We start from the raw sequence: 19,934 nt of genomic DNA on the forward strand, positions 1-19,934 counted from the left end.
AGGTCTTTCTCCCAGCATCAGAATCGAATAACAAAAGTAAATTTTTACTGAACAATAGAAATGGGATAAAATGTTTTGAAACTCTTATATATTTTAGCACTTTAATTCTAGAACAGCTGTTTCAATATTCTTGAAACCTGTGACAAACAATTCATCTATCCAAATGACACTGCAGGCATATGGTAAGAAGAAAAAAGTGTTTTGAACCTAATCATCTAATTTAACAAAGTGAAAATTAATCACTGGAGGTTCTTTAACAAATCATAGTTAGTAATGAGTTGAATAAATCTAAATAAGAAAACATATAGTTTGATATAAAAAATGAACAAATGTGGACAAGATGAATGTAAATTTTTTTTCAAAATTTTAATTATATGCATTGGTTGATTTAATTATATTATTGTCTTAGGTCATTAATTATTGGTAACATGTATTCCAACTTTTTTCTTGACCTGTAATTTTTACCTTCTAATATTAAATCAATTTACAAGCCTAATTCTTCAAGTAACAAATTACCATAAATAAGTTATGGAAATCTTTTCTCTGTACTTACAATAAATGTAAATTTTTAAGGAAACTGTATTCTGGGTTTTATTTAACAAATTATTTAGTTACAAAATATTGTAACCTGAATGATTTGATGTTAATTATTACGAGGGTTATTTTTTTTCAAGGTACGATCGGTTGCAAAATAAAAACCCGCGCAAAAATCGGTTGAACCTTTGTGCATATATGTTGCGCAGCGTCTCTAGTATGGCCTTCAATCACGCCACGTCACTTCGTTTAGTTCTGAACACGCAGCTAGCACGTAAACATGTCTACAATAGCATCTCCCACCAAGTGTGAACTGCGTGCAGTAATTCGATTTCTTCAGGCTGAGGGGTGTAATGCACTGAAATTCATCGACGAATAAGTAATGTGTACGGTGAAACTTCAATGAGTGACAGCAAAGTGCGAAAATAGTGCAGGAACTTTAAAGCAGGACATACCGATGTTCATGATGTAGGCGGTCAGGGAAGGAAGCGACTGTCAACCGATAGATGATCTCATTGAGCGAGTGAATGAGGCAATTCGAGAAAATCGTCGGTTCACAATTTCTGTATTGAGTGATCCATTTCCTGAAATTTCAAGGTCAGCTCTCTACACCATTGTGAGTCAGAGACTTCAGAACCGCAAACTGTGTATCAGATGGGTTCCCAAGATGCTGTCCGACCATCACAAAACAATGAGAATGGATGCCTCCGTAACATTTCTCCAACGCTACCACAATGAAGTTGAAGCTGAGTTCTCTTAGTGGAATTCATGGAACGTGGTACGACCATCACAGCAGCCTCATACTGCGTGAATCTTCAACATCTATGAAGTGCGATTCAGAATAAGCAGAGAGGAATGTTGTCATCAGGCATTGTCTTTCTACGTGATAATGCTCGGCCGCACACTGCAGCTGTAACAAAGAAGCTCCTGCAGCGTTTTCGTTGGGATGTGTTTGATCACCCACCATACAGCCCGGACTTGGCTCCATCCGATTTTCACCTTTGCTCACATGAAACGCTGGCTAGAAGGAAAACATTTTGGCACAGACATCGAGCTGTAGACCAGTGTAGAAACATGGCTGAAAACACCGGCGGCTCTGTTCTATGACGAGGGTATTGGAAAGTTGGTACCACGCTACGACAAATGTCTAAATCGGAGTGGCGACTATGTAGAGAAATAGCGTAACTATGTAAGTACTTATTAAAAATAAAACAATTTTTATTTTCACTGTGGTTTTAATTTTGTGACCAATCGGACCTTGAAAAAAAAATAACCCTCTTATATTAGTGTTAGGTTGTTTTGTTTTATTTATTAAAATAAGTGAGATTGTAGATGTTTGATTGCTGAGTTTAGTTAGAAATTATTTTTATCCACTGCTGTAGATATTAAACATCAATTGCTAACAACAGGCTCCTATTATCTACTCATATGATCTAAAACTACATTAGTTTTATTCAAAATGGTGATGTACCTAAATCTATTTATCTTGTGTGACCTTTATCATTACAGTATTAACTTGACATACTGTTATCAAAGGTGCTACTGCCTGATTGTCTGATATCCCAGGTTGTGAAACCATCAAGTTGGAAGATGCAGCAGTTAGATGTTTGATTTTGGTTAGGATTTACGTTTTAGCCTAATTCGCAGCAGTGATAGATTATTTCTACAGTTATTGGTTGTACTATTAATTTTATAGTCCTTTTTTTTTTCATTTTTAAGCTATGTCCATAATTTTTTGCTCCTTTATAATTTTACATTTAATTCTTCATTGTCTTCCTTTGTCAAATTTCTGAATTTCTCTCTTTGAAGAGTAAAATCTGTACCATTAGTATTTTTGTTAAATAAATTTTTTTATTTATATTAAAAAAGCAATTAATAGGTAATCTGCAAACTATTTTTACTTTCATTTATTGAATTAAAACTCTTCTGAAATTTTTCTCTAATTCCTCTACTACTTCTATGTACAATACATCCTTGTTTCACTTTTTTCTAAATTATTGCTTGGTTCTTTGTCTTCTCCATTCGTAAAACTGCCAGATTCTGGTACAGACTGATAAATCTTTATTTCTCTATATTTCAACCCATTTTTATTTTGTTTTGCAGGCTACATTGCTACATGGGAATTGTCAGTTTATCAAATTATGAACTGAAGATTATGAACTGAATTCTCTGTTGAGAGCTGATAAACCAAAGAAAGTCTAAGGAAATTTTATATATAGCAATTCCTCAACTTGCATGAGTAATGCATTCCACAATATTCTATAAATTCAATTTTGCATAAAAAAAATATCAGTTTGAGGTTAATAAATCTGAAAGAGTATATATATATATATATATATATATATATATATATATATATGTACATAATTTTAGTGTAATTCATATTATCCTTCATTACTTACTGGGTAACTAAATAAATAAGAGTGGAATGTTAAAACTTATTCAATGAACATGTAGCATGTATAAATTATTTCTATTGTTATAAAATACAAAACCTAATTGTAATATTTTTTCATGGTTTATTGTTTATTGACTAATGTGGAAGAATATATCAGAACTTTATTACTTACACGAATATCAGTTGTAATCTAAATCTTGTTTGATGAACTTAAAAATTTGCTTCTTTTGTTAATTTGGAAACTGTAGCGCTTCTTGGTCTACTGGAATAACTTTCAGGCATTACAGTTGTGTAAATTCTCAAATTCCAGAGACGTTTTTCTTTTTTCATGCATTTATCTTCCTCTTGCTTATTTAATTGAATAAATTGTTCGCTTGTTATCTCTCAAGTCACGGTATGCTAACAAATTATTTACATTTTTTTCATTGACTTCCATTATATCAAATATATTTCAGTGTTAGTAAGTTCATTAATATATTGAATTCGCCAATTACTGGTAAAATATTAGAAAGTTGATGTACATAGGATTAAAACTTTTTTACTGATTTTTTCAAACTATTCTGTGATACTTCTTTTCATGATTCTGCATTTATGTCTACCAGTTTGTTAAATTTTTTTTCAAAATTTGTAGTTTTATTTTTAGTTATTATTTTTAACTGAAATAATTATATGCTAGGCACCAAGAATGTGATGTTTTAATTTATGAAATTTTCACTAAAGTTATGCAGTAAACAGTAAAAGTAAATGAATTTTTGTGGTTTTGCTTTTTTTATAATTTCATCAAGTTACTTGTACAATATTATCTTACAATAATAATAAATATTATCTAAATGGATGTTAAAAAAAATCATTCAATAGTTGAGAAGATCACATGATTTTAAAAGTAACAAAAACAAGAAAACAAGACAATATAATTCAATGACGTTAATACATACATATTGGAAATTGATGACTTGTCCCTAAGTAAAGTAGTTCATTTAAATTTTTTAGTCGTATATGATTACAGATTAATACAGTGGCAGAACTATTAAAAACCTTGTATATGAAACTATAAAGGTCTATTTACGTTATTTACTGTCTTATACTCCTTTACTGCACACTTACATCCAGAATAAAAAATCATCAATTAAAAATAATGCATCACATTTACATTTGTATCTTTTTCTTTTTATACACATAAGATTTTTTGTTCTTTCAGATACAGGAACAAAAATCAACTATCATATTTTCAACATTATCTTGTAATTTTTTTTTAATTTTAAGCTGTCTCCATCTAGTTCTTGATAAACATTTGTTTTTTTTTTTTAGTATTCCTTGCTCTTATTCTTTCAGAATTTGGAAAAAAATTAACCTGTCTGCTATTCGCTGACAATGCAGATAAAATTTATTTATTTACATAGTAAGAACAGGTTACGCTTTCTTACAGTTGATGATAATGAATTTTGTAGCGTTGTAAAATGCCAGCCTGACTGGAATTTGAACCCAGAACCGCCATATGAAAGGCCAAGGCATTACCCACTTTGCTGTGGAGATTAGTAACAGTATATCAAACGAATAAATCTTTTATTATTTCTTTCAATTAAGTAACATCTGTTTTTTATTACCTGGTTATAAAAGACAAATGTATAAATCAATTTTAATATAATTAAATTTTTCATTGTATTAAAAAATAGATTTTTCTGAAACTTACTTATATAACAGTTCTCAATAAGGACATTAGGTTACCGGCCTCCATGGCGCGAGTGGTAGCGTCTCAGCATGCACCCGGAGATCCTGGGTTCGGATCCCGGTCAAGCATGGCATTTTTCACAAGCACTATAAAGAATTCATCTTATCCTCTGCAGAAAAAAATTGCTTAACTGCAGACCCAGAGGTTAAAAAAAAAGAAATTCATTTAAGTTAATACAGGGGCCAGTCACTTGTATAACTTTATTTTATTTTTTTTTTGTACAGGAATGCGGTATTGTTGATGGGACAATTCTAGAAGTAGATGACTTTTTACAGGATTATAAGTTAACAGTTCATATTTCCCAAAGGTAAGAAAATTCATTTGTTTGCATGCGAGTACATGAACTTTTCAGTTAGTTTTAATATTAAGTTTTCATTAGTATTTAACATCTGAAATTATATATTAATTAATGTCAAGTGTCATTTAAAACGACATCCTAAGTGTACTGGAACAGGTTTCTGATTTACAAATATCCAATTTATAAGTGGACAACATAGTTAAGTTTTTTGAGGTTGAGATGGCTTTTATTTTTATTTGGTAATTGGAAAATTCCGTAGTTAGTGGTACAGTCTATTTTCTTGTTTTGTACTATTTAGAATTGTACTTATGTCGTTTCATGTGATCGTGCATTTACATCTGTCATTTACAATATTGCAAACTGTCAAATTTATACATGATGCTAATATCACATCAGCTACTACAATGTTTTTTTTTTCTTAGTAGCTGTATATCTGCTGCCATAGCTTTAGCTACGTAGCTGCTATAAGACAGTATTCCCAAACTTTTTCTTTTTTCGGCATCGTTGCTGAATCCAGATTTTCCAAAGACACCTGATGTCAAATTCTAACAAATATCCGTTTTTGAAATAGCCAGTCACTTTTTGCAAGGGTTAGGTAAAAATAAATTAAAACACATTTTAGATTACAAAAAAAAAATATTGTAATTGAACAAACATCCTACGGCATTGAATTGAAAATGGAAATAAAATTATTAAAATTGTGTAATATTTTACAGCACCCCTGTGAGGAATTTGCGGCTCCCCAAGACATTTGAGGCTCACACTTTGGGAACCACTGGGTAAAGTAAAAGTAAAGAGCCTCAAGGGAAAGAATGGTGATTAATCAAAATTTTAGGTGTGGGAGTTTCTGTAACCTTAACCCCCTCTAACTGAAAAACACCAAAATTCCAGAAGGATGGTCATGTGTAGGTCTGTAATTTAATAATTATCTCCAGACAACCTGAATATTAAAACTTGAAATATATGGGGCATTGATGCCATTAAATTTTGAACTTAATGAGAGAAGGAAGCAGGGTATTTGCTGCCATTTTTTAAATTTCAGCTTTTGTGGTGGCATTGTAGAAACTTAATAGTTATTATTAAATTATGTAATATAAGAAACAGATTTTTAATTTAACTTTGTTTTTTGGAGTCATCAGTCATTTAATAGGTTTGTTGCAGTTTTCCATTCTTTCCAATTTTATGCTAATCTTGTCGTAACCTTAACATAATTACTACTACATCCTGCATCCTCAGTTATCTGTTTTATAAATCATATTTGTTAGATTACTAGCCTACCACCCTTATTTAAGCTTGTCACTTTGATTCACAAAAACAAAGTTTTTCACAGCTGAAAAACATTTCCTCGGAAAATATCTGTAATTTTTTATTGCTTTAGCTAAGCTGTTTGTCTACAAACAGCTTATGTACTAACATAAAGAATAAAATATGTTAGCTTCAAGTCTGTTGTTGAGATTGTATCAACCATCAGTTGCTTTTAACAATCGCCAAAAAAAAAGTGATGCCTGTGAAATACCCCTTATGGTATCATTTGTGGTGTGGCCATCTACTTCTCCAGGGCACTCTTTGATCTTGTGCTAGAGGATATCTACTTATTAGCAAGCTAATGTTCTTATCACAATGTTCTTATCTGCTTGGTGGAATTTTTTAAATGTACTATACTGTCGTCTTCCTTACCCAGTACTCCCAACACACTTGATACGTTCTACTCCCTGACCAAAAATACTTATTTGGGTTACATTTATTCATACTTGACTGACTAATGGAATTTCCTTGTATGCATTGTATTCCATGCATTTCCCTGAGTATGCATCCTCTTGCCAACAGCTAATCTCTTAATCCACAGGAAAGGGAATTACAAGTTAACCTAACAAAATTAAATTATTGTAGCTATTCTTACTTAGACTTTCTCTTTCTCTACCTAATATTAAATTTTGGGGTATTCAATTTTAATTCAACAAATGATCAGTGCATAACTACTTTTGATTTTGATGATATTTGGTATATAACTACCCACCATGTTGTGGCCAAAAAATATTTTTTATATTTAAAAAAAAATTTTTCATTAGTAATAGACTTTTCTAACTCGCTAACAGGTAAAAACAGTCATTTTTGTCACTTTTTCCATGAGCTGTAACATTCTTATTTTACATCGTAGAGAGGATTAGAAAGGTCTTCCTGGAAAGAGTAAAAATGGAACTTTATTATAGTGTACTCATTTTGTTACGTAACCAAATCTTATAATATTTACTGAAAATATTTTGGGCCCAAAATAAATAATGAAGGGCTTAGGGTAACAGGCCTGTTTTTTACCTTTTAACTCTTAGGTACTAATAGTAATTATAAAAAAAATTTGACTATTACAAAAATTGTCATCATTCAAAAAATGGCCGTCAAATCGTAAGATTTTGAAAATGTCTCATTTTTGGGGCCTAAAACCAACATGTGGGACAGCTGGCAAAAATATGAAATGCTTACAGAAGTAAGTACTTTTTATGTACTTTAAAACCATATAAAATTTATTTTGTTACTCAAAGCGGTTGACGAGTAATGAAGCCAACAAAACTACTAAAAATACTGTTCCTTCTAACCATAAACAACCTATCCAAAAATACTGATGTTATGTATTTTTCCAGATTATAAAAATTACAACTAAACTTATTAGTAGAATGATTAAATTGTTAATTAATAAATAGTCAATTACAGAATGATAAACAATTCAAATATATTAACAAGTTGTTAAATTCACTTTTGCCTTAATTTACTCCTATTAATGGAAGTTATGAACAAATTTTGCACTTTTTGATAACAAATTTAATATAACTTAGTGCTCCTGTCATTTTTTATTGAATAGAAATGATAAGTCCTCATTCAACTTTGGTGTAATATTGTTTCCTCTTCCAGTAGTTGATAGAAAAAGCTCTGAAGACATGAGAATCTAAAATACTTTCCAGTTGAACCCATGTTCAATTATCCCTAAATGATTTCTTGAATGAAGTACTAGGATCCTACAGATAGAAGAAGTGTGTTCGATATTCCTCTTTATTTTCATGTATTTTGACTTAAATGACTTCGCCTAACCACCACTTGCCATCGTATATGCGGTAGACATAATTTTTACATTTTGGCTGTGGTAAACTTATAAAGCAATCGGAAACACTAATGTCCTTATGTACCAATAGTAACGTAAGTGTTTCTGATTCAGAGGTCGCCCAGACTTTCAGAATACATTTCTGACTTGTTGGAACGTAACTGTGAAAGGTTCTTGTTTCTAGGACTGTTGTGATTACCTGATAACAAAAACTGAGGTATTCTTCAGTCTCTTGAACATCTTTATTAGAGCAGGTAATAAATTTTTTTATTATTAAAATTGTCTTTGCAATAATTTTACATTTCTGATTGTGCAATTTGATTGTTGACTGTCCTTTGAAGGCTTCCTTTAGTCACAGTTCTTTTTACAGTTCCACCAATACCATCTCATGGTTCTTTTCCATGGTATGAGACAAAAAAATGCCATTCAGCTGCGATTTCAAAATCTTCTTGATGGTAGCACAAATTTATGAAATTTTTTGATTTTATACTGGGCCGAGGAGCCATCAGAAAAATAAAATATTGTTTAACTTGTGGTAACAGTGTTTTTACTTTATTTATGACTTGCTTTTGGAAGCAGAAGATTATTGTAGTATTGTCCTTCAAGTACTCACTAATCACACGGTAACTTTGGCTTTGTAATTTTCCTTCTTTTTTTAAAATATATGAGAAATAGATGTACTGTGGCATAAGTTTTTGACTAGTGATATAACTGGATTTGATTCTGTATCACAAAAGGAAAATTTTGAGAGAAGTCTCCCATTACAATACATTCACCCTCCAGCAAGCTTTCCTTTGTAATGTTGAGGAAATTAACTTTAACTTATTTCTTTGCAGCAAAATGATGCCTTGTTAGATTTACTTAAGTTTTCAGTAAGGTTATCTAAGTACTCTTAAAATGGAAGAATTTTGAGTAGTTAGTTCACAACGGTCAACCCAATTGTTTGAAGATAATTTCAGAATCAAAATCATCCCAGCTCTCTTGCAGTAATCTGAGCACTTCATTAGTGCATGAACATTTTTCACACTGTGACAGCATACACGTTTTATTTTCTATATCACATCATGGTTGAAATGAGAATTTTATAAACAAATATCATTTTTAGAGCAGATAACATGAGTATTACATTTTGGTGGGTAATTAACACACACACAAACAGATTGAGTACCTGACCCACCAGCCAGAACACAAAATTAAGGTCTTAAATCAGCAAATTTTTAAATTATATTTTTCTTTGAAGGCTGTGTACAATTTTTTTTTGTTATTAAGATAAGCCTTTTTTTAATATTAATTTTATTCCAATCAGCTTGTCTTACAGAGACACAATTCTTCTTGCCTGGCATCATTCGGCTGTGCTCATCATTCTGATAAAAATCTTGGACACATTTAATAACATTTTTACCAATTACATGACTGGGTTTCTGTTTGCCAATTTATGGTAAATTTCCATTTGTTTTTACTAATTGTTTGGATTGATGGGCTAAATACTTACTAATACCAAACTCATTTTGAATTTTTTGAATGCTCCAGCTGCTTGGTAATAAACTTAAAATTTTAATTTTTTCCTGGGTTGATGTAACTGTTTTCATTTTATCCTTTATTTTAATGATTAATTCTTCACGTTCATATTTGGGCCCAAAATTTGAAAAAACAAAAATTTGTAAACGTTACTTCAGTAAACATTACAAGATTTGGTTGTTTAACAAAATGAATTTTGAGTTCACTAAGATGAAATTTAGCTTTACTATTTCCAAAAAGCCCTTTTTGACCTCTTTATGATAAGAATGGTTCATGGAAAAAGTGATGAAAATGGCTGTTTTTCCTGTTGGAAAGTTAGAAAATAGCCTATTACTCAAGAAAAAATATTTTTTGGCCATTACAAGGTGGGTTAGTTAGATACCAAATATCATCAAAATCAAAAATAGTGATGCGATAAAATTTTTGAAAATTTGTTGAATTAAAATGGAATACCCCTTTTGGATTATTTAAACACTATTTTTTAAAAACGTATAACAAAATAATTTTTATTCCAAAATAGGATCTTTTTATACCAAAATAAAACCATCAATAAAGTACAGTGTAGCTTAACACATTGACTTAGTATTTTTTTTTAATTCGTGTAATTTTTGAGTATTAAAAGTTCCCATTGTCCAGTATTTGCATTGCAGGACACTCGTATCTTGTAAGCTTTCACCTATTGTAACATTATCTGTCAGCCATTGATAGAACTGTTTGTGTGTTTACTTAACAGTGTTATAAGGTTTTTTTTTTTTTCCGGCCATATAGGACTTGTTCTGCACAGGAGAACAAGTCTGGAAATTGAAGAGCCATTAATAGTCAAAAAATTATTTCTTTAGAAAGTACGTTTTATAGATGCATGACTGAGCTTGCTGCAAAAACTAATTAGATTAAAAATATGAAGTTAGTTTTACTTTTAAATTTCAAAAAAGTGTAAATACTCAAAGATTTGAGACAAAAAACAAAATATTTAAAAACACAGTTTTCTAATGCGTTTAGAAAAAAATGAAACACAGCTCACTTACATGTAATAATGTGTTCTGATTGATTATTATTAGAGTATAGTATTTGTCCAAAGATGTTACAAAATTAAAAATAAGATAAAATTTTTTAGATGGTGTGTAGGGGACATTCTGTGACAATCCTGCTCTTCAGGTTGGTGTCGCAGGATATTCCACGATGTCTATTGTCATTGAATGTGTTAATTATGAACGCACCCCTCTGTATACTTTCATTTAAAAGTTTCTAGTCTATAACAGCTAACATAAGAAAAGCTAAGTAATCCATTAAAAGCTTGTATTGCTAATAAATGTTGCAGAGAGATACCAAGAGATGGTCCTGATTTTGTTGTTGTTGCCGATCCAGAGCAATTAAAACCAAAAGAAGAAGGAGAAAAAAATAAAGCAGATTCAAAGAATGGTAAGTTTCTTTAACTACTTTATTTATATTTTTAAAATATCTAATGTTAGTTTTATTATGATAATCTGATTACGGCTAGTTTTTATAACCATTAGGTAATTTACTTGTCAAGAAAATAGTTGTCTAAACATACAGATGTAGAATTTTCGAGAGAAATTGTTCAAGAACTGTTTGCAAAAGATTAAAATCTATAACTTTGATTATGCATTATTTTGTGTATCTAATTTTATTGTAATTATCTCCATGAATAAAAAACAAAACTGTGATGTATAAAAATTAACCTGTAAAATTTTACATTTGTTGGTTGGCTTCAAAAATTTCAGACCTGGAATTTATTTTGTAAATCAAGAAAAAGAACCTTTTTATAGAGCTCTGATTCTGATTCAAGCTTCTCAGCAATAACATTTGTCACTTCAACTTATCCGTAATGTTTTTAATTGTTCTTTAAATATGGTGATGGTTATAATATGGCTTTCATTAGTATAATTTTTCAGCTTTTAGTATTACACACTTTTTTGATGTTTTAATGTTTCAACTGGTTTAAGCAGTTTTTTTTTTCATTCTTTATTAAGACATTCAGGGTGGGGATAGTTTTTAACCTTTATCATATAGCTGGGAATTGGTCTATTTCTTATTTTGAAACAGCATAATTACACAGGAATAAAATATGTGATCCTAATAGAATTTTCACAAGAAATTCAAATATGTAAAAGGTTTCTCAATCACCCATTGTTTTTTCTTGTACTTTGGTAAACTTTTTTATATACTTTTTTTATAAAAAAGTAGCACTCCAATATCACTGGTATCTGTTTTCCATGACAGAACCGCTTCCCATGCTTGTCAATGTTGGTGCCGAAATTGTGCAGAAAGAAATTTTGGTGTAAGTCCTAGAAATAATTTCTTAGGGACATATTTTACCCCCCCCCCCGCATCTTTGTATGATTTAATAATTTCCCCACATTGTCACAGTAATTGGTGATTTATGATTTCCTAGAAAGTTTTACATAACATTTAAATGACCTTCACGCTGACGTTTTAACTTTGCTTAATAGTTCTTCAAATTGTCCACCTGTAATCAAGGTTATTTGGGGATCCACAAAAATTTTTTCCTTGGTTTTAACATTGCTAACGCAAGGAAATTTTTCTTTAAATTTTTGAAATCCAACTTCGTTTTTATCCACCCGCATTTTCAGGGTTCCCTCAGACCTGGAAATTGAATTAGGTTAGGTTCACAACCTGAGCTTGGAAAGAAACAAATGAACAATCTTCTTCTCTATGAAAAAAATAGAATCTCAGAAGGTAGGGCTGAAAAAACTAAAATTCAGTATGACTAACTCTGTAATGAATCAAAGAATGGTCTCAAAAGAAATTTGGTACTTTTTTAGATGCTCTTCATGATGGAGATAAAGAAGAAATAACTTGATGATTTTTGTGTATCCATGTCGTGTAAGAACAAGACATATTTATGAATATCTAGAATTAAACAGCAGATTGAAGAAGAGGCATTTAGCTTAAAAATTCAAAAGTTAGAGGATTCTTTGAAGCAACCTCTAGATGTATTGCATATAAAAAAAAATATTTCTGATTTTTGCCTAATCCTAAGTTCAAATAATTTGTGTTTTCTTTGTAAGTGTTGTTATCAAAAAGAGTCATTTTGTTCCTTTATTTTTTACTAAATGTCAGGCTGTTAGTTTCTATTATCGTTTAGTTCCTATGCAAAGTCAACTAAAGTTAATTTGGTTTGTCCTTAAGTTCCTATTTAAAGTGTATTTGGTTACCTTTTTACATATACTATTTATTTTAAAGTACATGTACTGTGTTAGTTGTACATTGACCTAGTCAACATATTGGTTTCTAAAGAAACCAATATATCCATGTAATATCTTAATTTAATCTATATTATTATTTGTAAGTATCTTTCATTCAAAGTTAATTTATTTTATTTTTTTAGTTTCTGAGTGCAATTATTTCATTTAAATGTGGTCATTTAGTTCCCTCACATATTAAGTGCAAACAATCAGAAATTATGTCCTTCATGTTATAGCGTGTACATATTACTTATATCCTTTTTTTTTTATTTAACTCTCTCTGATTTCTTAGTTTTGTACCTAATTAATTTTGTATTAATAATAAGGAGATATGCAGAGTCTACAAGGATGGTGGGGGCCTTATTAAATAATGAAAATTTGTTCATTTCCCTTTCTGTGATCCGATAAAATGTACTGCAAGATAGAGTTATGATTTGCTCGATATCTCAGGGAATTTGAAAGTGAAATTTCCATGGGACCCTTCTTTTTTTTTAAAGCTCTAATTTTATATGAATGGAGGTAGAATCATTTCAAGGTTAACTAGTAGAGGATGTACAACATTTTTCTATCCAGTTTGATTGCTTTATGCTTTCGCCATTCCTTCCTCATACAATGATTCATATTGTTCTTGGCTGTCCTGCTTGCATAAAAAGCAACAAATTTTAATTTAGCCAAGCTGCAAGACCATTAATAACGCAATAACTTGTAAATTGCAACATATAGGCTAACAGTCCTTTTGCTGAATTTTTTCTACAGGATTTTCATATGTTTCTTTCATTTAAGTAGCATAAGTAAATGGCACAGAAGGAATTTATTGCCATTGCACTAAAGAAAACCTTTAAACTAGTTTTCAAAGGCTCTGTGAACACTCTCTATTCTGTAGTTCTGTTCACAATAAAGTGCATCCATTACAGCACAAATATTGTTACTGTACACTAAACTAGTTTTGAAACTCTTTCAGTTGATTATGAAAGAAACACTTTAGTATCAGTATGGATTAGATTCTGGCTTTTCAGCCTAGATCTCAAAAGCTCAACTTGTTTCTCAGATAAGTTTGAATAAGGACATTTAATTCTCCTTTAGTTATCAGATAAGGTTCACCAGAAGAGGATTCTACTTCAAAAGAAAAATTATCATGCTCTTCATTTCAAACTTCAGTGGCTACCTTACATTCCAATTCATCTTCTAAACTTAGATGTGTTGGATGTGATACACTTAAGTCCATGCCATGAGGCGCTGGTCTTATAATGCCAGTACCTCATGTCTGCAGATTACCATCTGCTATAACAGACTGTAAACAAATAAAAGTTAAAAATGTAAGACAAATGGTCTTATGATTCACACCATAACATCTGTATGACAAAACTGATAGGCCAATTTCCCCTAGTCCAGTCTTTCAGATGTTTCATTAGGTCAAACTGCAGATTTGAGGACTCCAGTTCTTATCTTGATCTCCAACTTTACAGCCAAAATATAGTTCATAACATTTTTTAACAAGTGGAGTCAAATGTTTTCCTTGTTCTTTAAACATCAAATTCCCATGCACATAACATAAAGTAACCGGATCATTTACATACTTCTCGGCATATTTATTCGCTAACACAACACACATGATGCAGTAACTGAAAATCACAAAATAAAATGAAACCACAGTATGTGCATGCACAGCAAACATTCAAACGATACTGGTGTGTTAATTGTATGACTGCTCTATACTGACATTTCAAAACCTACAGTAAACAAATCATCACGTATACAGCTTCATAATGTTATGTTATCACACAAAAACTATGGGTGATGGAAAAATTCTGATTGCATTTTTGAATTCAGTGTAAAAAGTTACATTAGGAACACAATAAAAATGTAGGAAAATTAAGAATTTTTATAAATAAAATGAGGAACTCATACGCTATTTTAGTGAATTTGAATTTTTATAGATCTCAGTTCTTAATAAAGGCCCTGATGTAATGAAGCCCATAATATGTTTTCATTGCATTCAAATGTGCGTTTGATAAATATTTCTCTTTTCCAGGTAATCACAAGGATGAGAAAGGAAGTGGTGGTGAAGATGGTGATGATAGTGATGATGATATCATTATGACATTTGGTGATGAAGAAGTGATTGTACAAGGTACATCTGATAAAAAGCGCAAAGCAAGTGAAATCAGTGTACCGGTTAAAAAGAGGAAAACTGATGATTCTTCTGAAGGTGCAGCTATAGTTGATGATGAGATTACAATTATAGGGTCAGTGTTAGATTAAATTAAAATGTTTTGTTACTTTCATTTTTAATAATGGTTGCCAAAAGCACCCGGTGTTGTTTTTCTTCGGTAATCTATGTATTTATAAAATATGGCTGGGAATATTGGAATATTATTTTTATTTTGTACCCTTCAGTTTCCCTATGATGATTTCTCAGAAGCGTTCTAGAACCATCAGGTTGTGAGGTATGCAATTTACTGTCTAACCCGGCATTAAGTAAATACTATGTTAAGTGTTAGAATATTAAAACACTTAATACAGTTAAATTGACTTTCGATGCTTATTGCATTGTATTGACTGATAGGCATCCATTCTTTTCAATTGATCATGGTATCAGCTCTGTGATACTGTCTACGAGCTACCAATCTATTATTGAGTTCTAATTAATACTTTCTTACTTACTAGCCAATGCCCACTCTGTTGAGCCATTTTATGACTCGCTGACCAGTATAGACGGGCTTCTGTGTAAACAGGGCCTTCATCATCCCTCTGCGAATGATCCAAGCTCTGCAGATCCTCAGATGGTCTGCATCCATAGTTTCGTAGCTGCAGAATCGGCATGCTGGAGAGATCAGAACCCATATCCGATGTAGGTGCAAGGTCAGATAGTCATGTCTGGTTTTTAATCTAAATGCAGCAATGCTGACTGCTCGAGGGAGCTAAAGCTTATAAGACCACGTGTGACAAGGCTTTCCCACTTGTTGCCTGCTGCTGATTCTTTGCGGTTTTTGTCAATCCATTTGTTGACTGCAGAGTTTATTTGCGCTTTGGCTGAGTCAAGAGAAGTAGTGCTGGATGGCTGAGGGAGAGAGGTTCTCAGCTTTGCCAATTTGTTAGCCATTTTATTACCATATATGTTAACATGGCTGGTAACCCATTGGAATTTCAACTGCCAGCCTTGACATCCCAGTTCGTTTAAGGTCTTCCTGCACTCCAAAGTTCTTGTGCAATCGTTTATAGTGCTACATGACAAGTTCCAGACGGCTGCTTGCGAATCAACAAAGAAAACTGCCTTCCATGTGGAAAGGATTTCAAGCTGGGTGGTGGCTGCTACAGTTCTAATTAACAGCACATGCTCTTTTGGCTCCACAGATATAACAAGTTATAGATTAGGGATGATTGATTTAAATTTTTAAAATAGAGATTAAAAAAATGATTTTTTAACAATTTTTTTAATCTCCATTTAGTTCAGTATACTTATTTCAGTGATTCTACTTGCTTGATACTATCAGAAATATTTCAGTTTGTCAAATCCTGCAAAATATGCATTTGTTCATCAGTTATTTCAGCGAGCCATTTTTTTCCATGAGGAAAATGTCGCTCAAAGCTAAAATCAGAGAATATCCCAATTAGAATTCAAAGTATTAACTTTTATGATTATTTTAATCTAATCTTGGCTTAAGTAGTACAATTTTATAACAAGTTGATTAAGTACTTTTACATTCTTTTAGTTTATTAAGCTGCATGAGATATTTGTATTGGACTGTAAATTGAAATTTACAGTCTTGAGTTAAAGACTCACAAGATAATTTATTATATATTTTTATTCTAAAATCATTCCTTCATGCTAATTCTTGGTTTTTTTCTCAGTGAATGAATGCCATTTTTACTATTCTAATTATTTAATTATTTGATTGCAGGTAATGATAATGAGAGAATGAATGAGAGCTGATATAATAATGAAATTATATGAAAATGAAATAATAATTTTTCAATTCTCTGTTTGATTTTTCTTCATTATAAAAACAATGGAATTACAGGAAGAGAGAGAAAAAATATATATGATAAAGAACAGAACTTCACTTAATGTTGAACTTTTGCATACAAATGTATATAATACATATTTTTTAAATTAAATAATTTTTTTAATTTAATTATATTTTTGTGCAGTGTTTCAGTAGTTAGCTAATTATAGATTTTTTTCTGGCTGAAAGTCAGATTTGTTAATCTGACTGTTACATACATATTATCCTTTTTTTTAAATTTTAATTTTATATATAAAACTAAAAGGTCTTATTAAATCAGGTGAACTTTGTTAAATTATAACATAGGAAATAGTATTTCCTATGTTTCGTATGTTATTAGAATTTTAAGTTTTTCTTTACATTACTGATGAAAGTTAATGGATTAATAAGAATTATTGTACATTCTTTTTCTTTTATATATATCCATGCTTATGTTGTTTATAAATAAAAGAAAGATTTTTTTTTGTATAAATCGTTTGTAAATAACTTTATTTTATTGCTGCTATTTCATGTTCAGTTTATTTACAACAATCGCTTGATATTCTGAACTGTTATAGGAAAAAATAAAACCATTGTATTAAGCGTCTCTCTTCCACCCAGAAGTTCAGATCCTTCAAAATTCATACTAATAAACCCAGAGAATACTGATATGTTTTAAACTTTCTATTTTTATTCCAATTAAAATGTACAAACCCAAAAAATGTTTCAGAATTGTTGAATTTTAGACCCCTGAATTTTACTTTTAATGGATTTTTGCAATAAGAACTTGATATTTCATTGGTATGAAGTCACTTTGATCAGGGTTTGTAGTATGGCATCTGATAATGTGAAAGTAATTAAAACTTTTCACTAGTAATAATTGAAATTAAAGTGTTGAATAATTTTTTGAAAACTGCCTACAATTACATAACATGAATAGAAATGACGTATACTTCATAGCGGTTAATATTTAAAAATATAATGAAGTCCAGTAAACTTTGCATTCAGTGATTCCAGCATATATAACCCTCACCGTCTCACTGTATGAGCTTCACTCAGCAACATTTGAAAGGTTTTGATAGTTTTGCCATGACTGTTTTTTAAATTAGTAGAACAGTTTTTCAGAAAGTATGGTAAAAGTTTTGAAAAATATGTTATTGTAAAGAACTGTGTAGAAAAAGACAAAATTATTGATGAATAGATGATGGTCTGCCATTCAAATCCTTTAAAACAAATTCAAATTGTTCTTTCAAATAATATGATGATTCTCTCCTCAAAAAAAAATATATCACTATTGCAATCGGCAACTAGTACAGCATTACAGAAGTGATGAATCTTCATAATGAATAATTTAAAAATGGTACACGCTCTAAAAGCAAGTGGGCATTCAAACTTTATTTTGAAGGGAATTCACGTTCTATTGAATTATTGTCACAAACTTTCAGTAAAAATGACAAAATATTTATTGAATTCTGAAAAAAGAAATTTGTGGTTGGATATGATTTCTCTAGTTTACTCTTTTTTTTTTTTTTCTTGTATTTATGAAAGACATTGAGTAAATCTTATATTCTTTTAGTTAATGAATTAAATGGATGATCAGCTCTGACTATTTTAAGCCTTTTTCCCCATTTGAATTACTAAATATGAGGGATGGTTTAATAATGTACCAATTTTTCAGATAAAATCTTTTTTATTTCTCAACATTCAGACCTTTCAAGTCCATCTATGCTCAAGTTTTTTCAATCCCATCTTTACAGTATGCTTTATTCAAGTCTTCCAAAATAGACTGATGTTTAGGCAACTTCATCATTTCATATAAATCTCTTTCCTGGAAATTGGAAAGTGATTAGTCCAAAAGTGCTAAGTCTAGTGAGTAAGGGAATATGGAAGAATTTCACAGTGTAATTCAAACAATTATACTGTCGCAATTGCAAAAGAGTTAGCTGATTGATGTATTGTTTTTGTGAAAAAAAAGCTTATTTTTCATCAAATGTAGTTTTTTTCTTTTTAGACAGTCCAGCAAAAATGCCCCAGTTATTGTTTTACCCTTCTCCAGAAAGTCAGTGAGAATTATGCCTTGAACATTCCAAAAGACGATGGCGATCACGTTTCCTGTTGATGGAATGGTTTTTCACCTTCGTTGGAACAACTAACCCGATTGCATCCCGTTGTTTTGATTGATATTAAGCAGCACATTAACTCTTCTTGATTATGTTACAATAGCCTTAAAACCTGCTTAGAAATGTTTACTAATTTACACGTTTAAACAATTTTGAGCCAATGCTGTACCCATCTTACGAACAGTTTTCACATATGTTCACGCAAAGGAATGATTCACCCATTCTTATGAAATGCCTGTAGTAATTTTCTGTAGTTGTAACCTCAACAGGTAACTAAAACATTTTGTGTCATTTGTACTCATAAAAATATTTATTTTGGCCAACACTGTAATGAAGAAATTATTACTCTAAAGGTATTGCTAAATCTTCACCATTGAAATCATCTTCACTTGTAGATGAATTCTGATTGTTAAAAATTGCTTGTAGATTAATCATTATCTTCATCACTAATTTTTCATAATTGATAACAAATTCTTCTTCAACATCAACTAAATTTTCTTTTTCCAGATATTCATCTTCTAGTTTTTTCACATTCTTGCATATTTGTGACCGTTCTCTGTTGTATTAGAAATTCTTTCTTCACATAGCGTATAGCGTAATCACAGCATTTAACTTGAACATGACCATTTCTTTGGGCCACATATCCTTTTATATTTTAAATTTTCTTTTTCCAGATATTCATCTTCTAGTTTTTTCACATTCTTGCATATTTGTGACCGTTCTCTGTTGTATTAGAAATTCTTTCTTCACATAGCGTATAGCGTAATCACAGCATTTAACTTGAACATGACCATTTCTTTGGGCCACATATCCTTTTATATTTCCCCATATCATTTCAATGGGATTTATATCCTGGTGGTACGATGGCAAGCAAATGGCTGTATGACCATGAGCTTCCAGAAGATAATCCAAAATATGTCTTACACCTTGGTTTGTGCAGCTTAACCATCTTGTAAAGTTTTGGTGTAAGCATTTTAGGGCTACTCTGGTCTCCTTGAGTGTGTAGCCAGAGTGCTGTGTATAGACAACTGAT

The 19,934-nt window shown here is 30.9% G+C and overlaps 1 protein-coding gene across 1 annotated transcript in view; it reads left to right on the top strand.

The window, feature by feature from the left end:
- Positions 1 to 17,274, top strand: part of Uba2 (Ubiquitin-like activating enzyme 2) — a 62,630-nt gene extending 45,356 nt beyond the window's left edge. Inside the window, exons 10-13 of the mRNA XM_075368963.1 lie at positions 4,886 to 4,968; positions 10,887 to 10,987; positions 14,828 to 15,041; positions 16,698 to 17,274. Coding sequence (XP_075225078.1) covers positions 4,886 to 4,968; positions 10,887 to 10,987; positions 14,828 to 15,041; positions 16,698 to 16,701 — 402 coding nt within the window. The 3' untranslated portion in view covers positions 16,702 to 17,274. The remainder of the gene's footprint in view (positions 1 to 4,885; positions 4,969 to 10,886; positions 10,988 to 14,827; positions 15,042 to 16,697) is intronic.
- Positions 17,275 to 19,934: the final 2,660 nt, after the last annotated feature.

Source organism: Lycorma delicatula, chromosome 6, assembly GCF_047948215.1.
Source record: "Lycorma delicatula isolate Av1 chromosome 6, ASM4794821v1, whole genome shotgun sequence".
NCBI lineage: Eukaryota > Metazoa > Arthropoda > Insecta > Hemiptera > Fulgoridae > Lycorma > Lycorma delicatula.